At 33.2% G+C, this 13,357-nt stretch overlaps 1 protein-coding gene across 50 annotated transcripts in view; it reads left to right on the forward strand.

Moving 5' to 3' along the window:
• synj1 (synaptojanin 1) overlaps nucleotides 1-13,357 on the forward strand; it is a 55,700-nt gene that overhangs the window by 8,496 nt on the left and 33,847 nt on the right. For 21 of the 50 annotated variants that reach the window (NM_001007030.2, XM_005155364.6, XM_009305309.5 and 18 more), the window contains 7 exon segments: nucleotides 495-556; nucleotides 5,979-6,075; nucleotides 6,201-6,376; nucleotides 7,358-7,439; nucleotides 8,488-8,640; nucleotides 11,169-11,334; nucleotides 13,281-13,304. In NM_001007030.2, coding sequence (NP_001007031.2) covers nucleotides 495-556; nucleotides 5,979-6,075; nucleotides 6,201-6,376; nucleotides 7,358-7,439; nucleotides 8,488-8,640; nucleotides 11,169-11,334; nucleotides 13,281-13,304 — 760 coding nt within the window. 50 annotated transcript variants of the gene reach the window in all.

Consider the following 13,357-nt stretch of genomic DNA (forward strand, 5'->3'; position numbering starts at 1 on the left):
TGTGTTCAAAGGTGTAACCATTTCATTGAGCGAGACTGCAGGAAATGAGAAGTTAGTCATAACCTAGATGAAAAAAGTCTTCTGTTTTTTATGATGGCTGGAAGTTTAAATATAAATCATTATACGCAAGGCTGTGAGACCATTTGGTCAAATGTCACATAATTAGAAAACCATTATAGATATTAGCTTTCTGCTAGTAGTTGTTACTCCATTAGATACTCCAACAGCATGCATCATGACTGTTTAGCCAGTTTATAAATTTGTAATTGATGCGATTTCGAGCATAATCGGTATTTTTGATATTAGTGAGTTTCTGAAATCATACGTTATGGCTCTACTGTCTTATTCTGCTCAAATGCAGCTCTACTCAGCAGGCTGGCAAAGCCTGTGTATTTTCTTTCTCATCTTCCTTCCCTCTGCCACCTTCATTTCATCTGCATCAAGTATGAAACGGCTCATTTTCTCTTTATTTGCTTTTTTGTCTTTCCTCAAAGGTTGGATCCCACCGCGTTAAGCTGTCCCGTGGTTTTGAAGCCAACGCGCCGGCTTTTGAAAGGTAATTACGATTCTGCTGCGCTCTGATTATGATCGTGATGGTGTCCTGCTGCTCTGGTTAAAGCTCAAACATTAGTGCATGATGAAAGTGACTCGGCCGTCATTTGCTTCCGTCAGTGCTGTTATTTAAAGGGGTGGTGAAGTCAGCTATTTTTGATAGGTCTTGATTCTGTTCATGGTGTGCGCTGGAACATGTCTATGCTTTTTAAAAAAAAAAATAATTATGTATTTTAACTGTAATATTTACTTATGATTCTCTTTTCCTTTAAGGTATAGTTCACTCAAAAATGAAAATGTCCTCGTCATGTATTCACACTCTTCTTCGCATCTCATCTTATCCTAACACATCTTATCTTTTCATATCTTATCATATCATATCATATCGTATTGTATCTTATCTTATTGTAACGTATCGCATCTTAATGTAACTTAACGTATCTTTTCATGTCGTATCGTGTCTTAACGTATCATATCTTAATGTATATTATCGTATAGTACCTTATCGTACCTTATCTTATCGTATTTTATTATATCTTATCGTATCGCATCTTTACGCATCTTGATGTATCTTATCGTATCTTATTATATATTATCATATCGCATCTTTACGCATCTTAATGTATCTTATCGTATCTTATCTTACTGTATCCTAACGTATCATATCTTATCGTATCATATCTTAACGTATCGCATCTTAACGTATCGCATCTTAACGTATCTTATCGTATCTTATCTTATCATATCTTATCGTATGATATGGTTATGGTATCGTATCCTGTTGTGTCGTATCCTGTCTTAACGTTTCGCATCTTAACGTGTCTTATCAAGTCGTATTGTTTCGCATCTTAACGTATCTTAACGTATCTTGATGTATCTTATCGTATCTTATTATATCTTATCGTATCGCATCTTTACGCATCTTAATGTATCTTATCGTATCTTATCTTACTGTATCCTAACGTATCATATCTTATCGTATCGTATCATATCTTAACGTATCGCATCTTAACGTATCGCATCTTATCATATCTTATCGTATGATATGGTTATGGTATTGTATCCTGTTGTGTCGTATCCTGTCTTAACGTATTGCATATTAACGTGTCTTATCGTGTCTTATTGTATCGCATCTTAACGTATCTTAATGTATCTTGATGTATCTTGATGTATCTTGATGTATCTTGACGTATCTTATCGTATCTTATCGTATCTTATTGTATCTTATCTTATAATATTAACATTCTTCAAAATATCTTATTTTGTGTTCAATAGAATAAATTAACTTAAACTGTTTTGGAACAAGTTGTTTATGAGTAAATTATGTGACAGAGTTTTCATTTTTGGGTGAACTGTACCTTTAATAGGATCTGTAGACTTTTTAGTTTTTTGAAGACCCTCCCTCAGAAATGCGCAGCGGACCCTGATTGGCCCTAGTGTGTTATGATTTGCTAACTGCCTATTGAGCTTTGTCTACAAATGTCTAGAGTGTAAGGGCCCACTCACACTATGCTTTCTGAACAGTGCCCAGGCCTGTTTACCGGATTGTTTGAGAAGTGTGAGTGCTTTGAATCGAGCTCAGGTGCCCTGAGCACAGTTCACTTGGGCTTTGGTGCAGTACGCTTGTGTGTGAGTGCAAAACGCGCCTAAGCACGAAAATAAAAGCGAGATGGGACCGTTTCATATGGATTTATTAATCAATCTTATTGTACAGTGAACGCAAACTGTCACAGTTTATTAAAGACCCAGACCCCTCACTGCATGACACCTCCTAATTCCTGCAGCACGAGTACTTTATGATTGCTTATGAGCGTTAAAAGTGGCTGATATGTTCGGCGCAATATTTGACTGCCTGTCACTGCATATCAAACAACTTAAATGAAAAAGCTGAAGAAATCTCCACTGTGCTGAGCGAAAGCGCTTACTGAACAGCGCAGCATCGATGACGTAATCGTGCCCAGGCCCGAATGTACTGTAATGTGAGTGCGGGCCATCGGGGGAGATGGGAGGGGGGACAATCGTGCTTTGGCCCGGTTCAAGGTAACTGTACATAGTGTGAGTACGCCCTAAAATAGAGATGCCAGGGTGGGGTTTATGCACATTTTGTTGGATTTTTTATGTTGGTGATGTTCTAAATTCAGCAAGAAGTTTGTTTTAGTCTCTACTAAGCATTAGTTGTAGGCGTTAATGAGCAAAATATCTCCTGTTGCATTAACGTATGAGCGATGTAACTTTGTCGATGTTGTTTATGCTCACATTGCAACTGAACACGCTAACTGAAGTTTAAAAAGTAAGTTCATAATCATGCACTGTTTGTGCTTTAGTGCAGAGTTGCACAGTTTGGAAGGGCAAGTTCAGTCGTGCCTAAGCATGTGTTTTCAAACAGTCGCTGGGTAATTGGGTCTGTCAGAGGCTGATCAGATGGGTTTCGTTGGTGGCGTTTATAGACAGCACAGCTGGATGAAGTGCAGCAGGGGGTCTTGAGGCGCAGTTTAAAAGTGAAACTTTTTAAGTGGACTTATTGCTGTTTTATAAATGCAGACTATGGATATCTAATATAAAGTGGGACGAAAATAATATGTGCTATACGTTGCAAATGTTAAAAGACTAAATATATAAAAATAGAAGTAATTATTAGGAATTAAAAATGGTATTTCTACTAAACTAAATTGCCGGTGTTTAAATAAAATAAATGTTTAAAAACTGCAGGTTTTTTTTTATAATTACATTTTTTATAATAATTTGTAAAAAAAATTGTAAAAACCTTTTGTGTGAAATACTGTAGTGAATGATTTATTTTATTCCATTTAATTTAGTTGTGTGTACATAAATAAAAATGTTTAAACTGTTGAAACTGAAACAAATGTTAAAAAAAATAAACAAAATATTAAAAATTAACTAAATATTGCTTCACCTGAGTTTTTTTAATATGTTTTTTAATTGTATTCATATTTTTTTGTTAAATCAAGTAGTGAATGGTTTACATTATTCCACTCTGTTCAGTAGCGTGTTGTTGTGTTTTTATTTCCTTTTTTTTTTTTTTAACTAAAGCCAGTTGACAATTTTTTGGGGTGCGGAAATGCAAAAATAATGTTCTACTGAACACTATGATTTGCTGGGTGTGTGCAACTGCTTTTTTATATTATAAATTATTTTATTATCAAAGTAAATAATCCTTTTACATACTGTATAGCACAATTGTTGTGAAAATGTATTCATTTTTTTTTTTAAACAAATTTTTGCAATGCATGCAAGTACTTTAAATCAAAACAACTTAAAAACCTAAACCAATTATTTATCAAAGGTTACATTGGATCCAATGACAAGTCTAGAAGAGTCTGTGTTAGCCTGTTCAAGCATTTGCTACATTGCAGCAAACTGATAACCCCCATGACCTTTTAAAGGTTACTATAGAAATACTCCCTCAGTGCTCTTCCTCAATAATATTCCCTTTAAAACATGACTAGGTTGTTTAAATAATAAGATCACCATAAAGTAAACCTAATCCTGACTTGTTGTGAGTGGTATTTGTTGTGATTTAGCTGTGGCTTACGCTGAGCATCATGGTATTTTCTTTTTTTTATCATGAGTCACGCTTCTGCTGAGTCAGGTCTGATGAGAGGAAGGAGACGCAGAAAACACAGTCCTAAGGCTTTCGTTCCTCGTCCTCCATCTTTAATCATCTATTGATCACATCACTGCTTTCTTTGTTTTAAAGTCATCTTTTTAAAGCTACTTATTGATTCCATCTCAGAAGGATTAATGTTTTGACTGAGTCTTAAAGGCACAATTCACCCAAAAATGTAAATTCTGACATCATTTATTCATCCTCCTTTTGTTCCAATCCTTTTTGAAATTCTTCTTCTGTTGAACAAAAAATAAGATAATTTGAAGAATGAGGGCCCATTGACTTCTATTTTTTGTTTATTTACTATGGATGTCAATGACTACCAGTTTCCAGCATTCCTCATAATGTTTGTGAATTTTTGTATTCAGCAATTTAATAAACCCATTATTATATGAGGGTGAGTAAATGGATTTTCAGTAACACTTTAAAATAATGGTGTATTTAGTTAATGTATTTACTAACATTAAGTATGAATAATCTTGTAAAACAGTTATCAATCCTAGTTCAACATTAACTAATGCATTATTAAAATTCAAAGTTAGCATTGTTAACTTTGCTTGTTGCTTGTTAACATTTGTTCATGCACCGTGAGCTAATTTTTCTTAAATAACATTAACAAACATAAATAAATTCCTTAATAAATGTATTACTAATAGTTTCTTCATGTTCGTAACTACATTAACTAATTGATTATTATTTTAAAGTGTTGTTTTTTTGTGGATTTTCTAGGAATGATTATTTTTAGAAACCTAGACTCACTGGAAAAACATGCCTCTAACAATTAATAATTTGTACGCATTTTATAACTCCAAAAATGTAATGTAAAAATGTAATTAATATACAATTATAGAATCAATTAATTTTGTATTTTGTGCACTGTTATATTATATTGACACCTTAATATTTTTCTATAGATCATGATTTGTAACATATTTTAATAATTGCATCACATAAAAATACATAAAGCATTTTATGTTAGGATCTGTTAACTTTTTCATTTAAATTTCATTTAATTTTTATAATGATTGATTGTTTGTATTCATGTTTTTCTGTTTTCATTTTTCTGAACACTGTTTTAATGTTTAATTGAAATTTTTGTAATAAAAACGCTTATTCCATTTAACAGTTAATTAAGGTCATGAAAGTAATTCAACTAATTTACAGCTTATACAATTAAAGTTTTACAAAAATGTTGTCAAAAATGACAACCATTCATACTCGCAGAACATTTAAACTTCATATTTAAATAGTTTTCGTGCAGTTTAATATTATTCACATACACATAATGCAGCATGATTAGATTTACAGAACTACTTTTCATTTATTCCTTTAGATGTTGCCAAACTCTGCATTATACATGAAAATACGTTTAATTCAGCTATTTGGTTTGGGTAGGAATTAGGTTAGTCAATTAGGTTTTCAGTTAACGTGCACAATAGCTCAGTATATATGTAATGTGCAAGTGTGCAGAATAAAAGTGTTTTAATCATAATTTTTGAACACTGTTAGGTTTAGTTTTGGTGATTATGTATACAGGTTTAGTGTTATTAGTGTGTTGAGCTTTGAGTGTCACTTGTTGGATTCATGTGAATAAATCATTGCAATAAAACGTTTCCACAGTAATCTTTATCTATTTCTGAGAAATCTAAAAGCTTTTTTTATTTGCACCACTCTCTGAAAATGTGGTGAACTATGCAGGAAACAATGTAATATAATATTTGCAAATATTTTGTCACATACTTGTGTTTTCATGTGGCTGGGTTGCTATTATTAACCCTCTTTGACATTTCCTGTGCAGACATTTCAGTGCTCTGAAAAGGCTGTATGGCAAACAGTTGATCATCAATCTTCTGGGAATGAAGGAGGGTGAACACATGCTCAGCAAAGCATTCCAGGTGATTGTTGTTTTATTTATTTTACATACTAGTCGGGCTACAGTGGATTAGTCGGTGCTTAAAGTGTGACCAGAGCATAAAGCAGTCATTCCGCTTCCTTTACCGTGTTTTGTTTTCGCCCACAGAGTCACCTCAAAGCTTCAGAGCATTCCAACGCTGTGAAAATGTTGAACTTTGACTATCATCAGATGGTTAAAGGAGGGAAGACTGAGAAGCTTCAGACTGTGCTGAAACCTCAGATCAGCAAGTTTGTGGAGGATTGTGATTTCTTCTACTACTCAGGGGAAACCGGCATTCAAAGGTGGGCCTATTTGATAACTAGTCATTTTCCTTGAATGTACATATGTAATGGATGTTACATGTAAAGTATTTTATTAAAGAATCCTAGTTTTTCAAGGGACATCGGTACAATTTTACTGTGATATGGTCAAATATTGTGTGTGATATAATGTAATATGTGATGTGACAATATGTGTGATATAATACAATGTATAGACTAAAATGTGGATTAATCAAATAATTTAAATAAACAACAAATAAAACACAATAATTTTTTTTAAATGTATTTATTTACATGTTTTGTGATTAATACATTAATAATCTATTAATTAATAACTTGTTTACATGATGAAAATATCTTTAATAAAAAGTTATAAGTGTTTTAAAATAGAAATAATTTTAGTTGTGAAAAGTGTAATAGTGAAAGTGTAAATGTTTTAAATTGTTGAAACATTAACTTAAAATAAAGTGAATATTTTTAACAAAAAATTGTGAATGTAATGGATAATTTGTTGCAAATTGTACAAAATCCGTAAATTAATTAAATTTACAGCAAGGTTTTATTGGTTAGCATTAGATAATACATGAACTATGCATTAAATATATCGCTAGTATATTTGCAGCAATGAGCAGTACGTTTGTATTTAATAATCTTTGTTAATATAAATATAATTGTTCATTGTTAGTTCATTTTAGCTCAGGTTTTTTTTAACTAAAATGTTTACTTTAATAATGTATTTCTAACATGAACATTCAGCAAGCTTAATAAATACCTTAAAAGATGTTTTAATTGTTAGTTTAATTTACAAATCCGTTAATTTTTGTATTTTTTGTTGTTAACAAATGGACTACTATTGTGTAATATTACTGAAATAACATTTTTAATTTAACAACTTATTTATAAAACACTATGAAATAGTTGGCTAATGCTGATGATCAAAAATAGCCAAAACTAGCTGATTACATTTCTACCACTTTTTTTTTTTTTTTTTTTTTACCACAGATGTCAAAGCGGAACCATCCGTTCCAACTGTCTGGACTGCTTGGACCGAACAAACAGCGTCCAGGCCTTTATTGCACTTGAGGTGCGTTTGTGATATGCATTGGTTTAAGCCCTGGTCAGATCACACGATTTTTATTGCCGGTTACGAAAATCTTTATGTCAGATTATGCGATTTTTGTCTCGGTAAAATCTTGACTTTTCATGGATAACAAATGTCCCAGACTACACATTCCTTCACGATCAGTCATCCAGTGATGTCTACGATGAGCGTTATTTAAAGCTTTAATAAGTGTTGCTATAACAATATTTATTATCTCAATTTTTTTTTATCTTAAATCAATCTCAGTAAACATTGATGCTTGCTGACAACTAAGCTACATTATTTAAAGGCATTCTTTATGATCTTGATAGGATCAAATGTATCATTCCTTTTTATATTAAGATAATTTCTTTGAAATTTGAATATATATTTTCCTGCCAATGTTGCTAATTATTAGCCTCTTGTCTAAACATGCTGCGAGTGAGACAGAAAATGAAATCACATCAGCAGCAAGGAAAATCAGATGCTCCAATGCTTTTGCAATGTATTCACAGCACTGAACATGTTCCCAGATTACCTAGGAAGAACAAACTCCGTTGGAAGGATGAGAAAACTCAGAAACTCCTTGTGAGAATGGAGATGTCTGCATATTTGTGCCAGACTGTCAGTTAAAATTGCTTTAAACACCTTAATAATTTTGAAAAATAGTTGGAAGTTTGCATAACCAATGATTAATATTATCCACCTGTGACCCACCCATAAATAAATATGCAGCCTATTTTTTGATTACCTGACTGTTACATTAACGGCAGCACATGCTGAGATTAAGGAATGAGAAAAAGAATTAAACATGCTGCGTTGGTTTCATGAGGCATTGCAGGCAGGGTATTGGTTGTCATGAACTATGCCACATTACACGAGAAGAAACGATTGAATCTTGTGTCACAATGCCCATTTGTCGTTTATGAATCCCCACGACACCCTACGTCAAGGAAATCGTGGCGAAATTGTGTGACCTGACTAGGGCTTTACTTGTTCCTAAAAACTTTTAGGGCTGCATTCATTCTTGTAATACGTCTCTGTTGTTTAGATGCTTCCCAAACAGCTGGAAGCCATGGGTTTGACAGAGAAACCTCAGCTGGTGGCTCGTTTTCAGGAGGTTTTCCGCTCCATGTGGTCCACCAATGGAGACTCCATCAGCAAGATCTACGCAGGCACTGGTGCTTTAGATGGCAAGGCTAAGGTACGTGTTGTCCTGTGAATCTCAAGTAAAACAATACGCTGAATTCTCTCTCAACGGAGAAGTGAAAATGGGCGTTTTTTTGCTTTTGAGTTTATGACTGTCTCACTCATGTGTATGATGTTTCTCTTTGCATTCCTATGGCTCTTCCTCTACCTTTGTGGTAAGTTGACAGTAGCTTGTTGTTTCTATTTGAGTGAGTTGTAATGCTTTATTTATCCTGTCTGTGCTAGTAGAGAGAGATTACTGCAGCTGGGAGTGCTGTCAAGTTTAATTTGGCCTCTTTTATAAGTGGCTATAAACGCCTGTAAACCTCTCCCAGTTAGGCCTCAGACCTTAGGATTCATCTTAGGCTATGTTTACACGATCATGATGTAGCCATAAATGAAAAATTTTACCATTGCATTTAATAAAAAAGGTAAAATACTTGCATAACAAAGCTAAAATGTCAGTACTGTATGTGTGTGAATGAACGTTTATGGGTGTTTCCCGGTGATGGGTTGCAGCTGGTAGGACATCCGCTGTGTAGAACACATGCTGGATAAGTTGACGGTTCATTCTGCTGTGGCGACCCAGATTAAGAAATGAATGAATAAATTTACATAACAAAGTTTTCAAAACAATCCACGTAAGCGAAAATGACCAAAAACACCGTATTACGTATGCCAGACCAGTATTTAGCATTGTCACCTAGTCCTAATGTGAAGTAAATCTACACTTTTTTGATTGATTGTTAGCAAACAAAACTTCCACTTTGTAACCTGCTTTCAGATTTATATGTTTTCATTTTCAAAATCATCATTGTTTTGTAAAAAAACAGGCAAAACACAAATTAATTTGAGTTTCTTGTTGCTTAAATGTCCCCTGACTTACAGGGTGTGCGATTTTTGATGAATAAAAAGTCTTGATCAGCTTATAAGGCTTATGATAATTAACTGATATTTTGCTGACTGTTTTTGTGACCGTGCTTTGGCTGGTTTTGTCCTGTTATGGATAAATAAATATGACCCTAAAATTTCAAGTGATTCAAGTGTTCAAAGTTCAACTGATTCGTTCAAAGCGCATGATTCATTTTGAAAGTAAGTGATTGACTGTTATATGAATGGATTAATCAATCATTACGTCCCAATTCTGTTTTTGTACCCCTACCACTTTTCCTTCCCCTTGGCCCTTGAAACGGAGTGTGAAGGGGAAGGGCTTCAAAATTTACCCTTAAGAAATGGGACACCACTACAACACCTGCACATGTCATCATATGTCATCGCAATCTTTTGCTTTATATGAGATCAGATGATTGCCTTGCGTTATTCTTGGGAATTTATCTTCAGGAAATCCCTGAAAGCATATATCATGTTATTTAACAATATAATGTGGCAACAAGCTCAAAACTATACTGCGCATTTACACCGTGGCCATATTCATCTTAGTGAAAACACGAAAACAACATGAACATTATGCCAGACACTAAGCTGATTCACTGCCAATAGACTTTTCTGACAGGGTATTTGAGTGTCATAGAGTGAAAATATGTTGTGGAATTGCAATATGCTGAAGGAGTTATTATGAGTTCTGGATAGTGAAATTTATCAGTTTTTATTTTATTTTTTTAAAAATTTTTTTAAACATGACGGTAAAACACGAACACGGTTATGAATATATTAAAACAGGTGCTTGTTTGTTGTAAAAATTTGTAATAATGACAAAAAATACAAATTTGTGCATCTCCTGACTTCCATGTGTAGCCATTTTGCCGTTGTGGCTGGTATATTCTAAGAAATTTTCTACAAAGTGTGGTCCTGAACAATCTATGTTTGAAGGAGTATCTAGCCCTTCCCCTTAGCCTTATGCCTTCAAGTCAAAGAGAATTGGGACACGCCTACCCCTCGTTTTGCATGTTCACATGAAGGACTAGGGTTGTCCCAATTCTCTTAAGTAAGGGGAAGGGCTAAGGGGTAGAATTGGGCCTAACTCACTAGATTCGCTCAAAAACAGATTATTTCATGAAAGAAACACTGCTGTGTTGCTCTGAGATGTATTAATGTTTTGCTTCTGCTGTTTTAGAACTAATCTCTTTGACGAAACCCAAAATAAAATACAATATTGTGTGTAAAATGTAACTCACTCAAAAGTGATACTAATAGCAAATTTGGAATTAAAGTCTTGGTTATGGAATATTAATCATAAAAAAACATAGATTGTTGCTTTTATAACTTGAGTTAAATCTCAAAATTAAACATTTTAACTTCATTCTAACAGGCTTCGTCATGCAGTAAAAGCTCTCAAAAATGTTTAATCCTTAGTGCTAGCTCACAATTACATTATATTATCATAGACAGTAAATATTGCACACCATTACTAGTTAGATTTTAAAAAATTGGTGGTACAAAGAAATGTAGGTATTCATTATTCCTTTGAATACATGTGCATGAGTGTAGTTGTTTTTTATTTTCTTGTTTTCAACTTTCAACGTTTCAGTCCTTAACTCTTTTATATTAACTATTTTGTTTGGTTTTGTTTTTGTTTTCTCGCAGGGCGGAAAGCTAAAAGATGGAGCTCGCTCGGTCACCAGAACCATCCAGAACAACTTTTTTGACAGCTCTAAACAGGAAGCCATTGACATCCTGAGACTGGGCAGCACCCTTAACAGTGACCTGGCAGATAAAGCACGAGCACTTCTCACGACAAGCAGCCTTTATGGTACAATTTACAACAACACACTCCATTAGGGCTGAGCGGTATGACGGTATCTATCGTTAACGCAGAATAAAATGTGTACCGTAAAATAATTTTTATGCCATGTAGGCCGTGAAATGAAAATAAGTGGGTATGGCCATTTTTGCTTTAAATAATTGTCAATATTTTCAACAAGAAAGTGATCACTTAGTTTCAATATTCATACAAGATCTGTTATTGTTTGAAGGGACAAATTGTTTCATATTTCTTTAAAGTGTTTTCTTATTTATATTTTCTTTTTTTCTGTTTTATTTTCCTTTTACTTGGGATTTGTTTTATATCTGTGAAAAGCTGTTATACATACAGAAACATATTCTGGATAAGTTGGCGGTTCATTCCACTGTGGTGACCCCAGATTAATAAAGGGACCTAGCTGAAAATAAAATAAATGAATGAATAATTAAATAAGATCTCGCGCTTTTCTTTTCTTGAATATTCAAGCTTATTTATTACATTATTACATAAATAATTATTTATTACATAAATTTATAAAAAAAATATATATATGTTTTCTGGAATAACTTCATTTGTAAAAAAAATAAAATAAAAAATATCGTTAAAGGTATTGTTAATGTGAAAAACTTCTCATACTGTGAAATCAGATTTTTGTCATACCGCCCAGCCCTACACTCCATATTACCAGAATTACACAAACGCAAAAGGTAAAATTAGTATAAGCTGAAAATAAAAAGTAAATAATAATGATAAAAGAATATATTGTATAATTATATGTAACAATGTAGCACTACATTACTCTCTCTCGCTATACACACACATACTCACACTTTACATTATATATATATATATATATATATATATATATATATATATATATATATATATATATATATATATATATATATATATATATACAGTTGAAGTCAAAATTTTTAACCATCCTGTGATTTTTATTTATTTTTTATTTCCCAAAATGATGTTGTTTAACAGAGCAAGGAATTCTTCACAGTATTTCCTGTAATATTTTTTCTGCTGGAGAAAGTCCTAATTGTTTTATTTCTGCTAGAATAAAAGCAGTTTGTTAATTTTTTTGAAAAACATTTTAAGGATAATATTATTAGCCCCCTTAAGCAATATTTTTTTTTTACATTTTCTACAGAACAAATCACTGTTATACAATGACATGCCTAATTACCCTTAACTTGCCCTATTAACCTAGTCAAGCCTTTAAATAAGACTTTCAGCTGAATGCTTGTATCTTGAACAGTATGTAGTAAAATATTTACTGTCATCATGGCAAAGACATACATTAAATAATTTAACCTTTAAATATCTAGGGTATCATATAATGTGTGCTATATACACCATTTTGAGAGATGTAAACAAAAACAATGGTCCCAATGTATTTCCTGTTTTACATTTTTAATTTCTATAGCTTCAGCGAATCCAGAAAGAGCCACATATTGATAAATAATATCATAACAGCTGCTTTAACATGAAGCTATGATTGAATTGCTTCTTGTTACAGCTATGGAATAGTTTGATAGCAAGCAGGAAATGTTCATGGGCCAATGACATCACCAGATTGAAATGGTCTATTGAGAGAGCGTAATGTAGTACTATGTCGTTATATATGAATATGTACAATGTATTAAAACGTTTAAAATTCGTAGCAAATGCGTTTCCACTTCACTGTTTCAGGTAAAGTTTCTTTGGTTTCTGTGTTTGTGGTCACGGTTTATGGGATCAGTCTGCTGTAGTGGACTGATTTCAACATGTGGATATGGATTTGAATGAGTTTCCTAATGCTAGCGTGCTAATCTGCGGCTCCCGGCTGCTTTGGGTGTGAGATTAGCTCTGAACCAGAGGGCTAATGCTGTTATCTGTCTAACGGCTAACTGTTAACCTCTCTCTCTCTCCCTTTCTTTTCTCTTCAATGCTTGCAACGTTAGTCTCTGAGCCAATTTTACAGTCAGGTATAGTATACACAAACCGACCATAAATCCATAACTGTTTATGGTTCCCTGTT

Source organism: Danio rerio, chromosome 10, assembly GCF_049306965.1.
Source record: "Danio rerio strain Tuebingen ecotype United States chromosome 10, GRCz12tu, whole genome shotgun sequence".
Classification (NCBI taxonomy): Eukaryota; Metazoa; Chordata; class Actinopteri; order Cypriniformes; family Danionidae; genus Danio; species Danio rerio.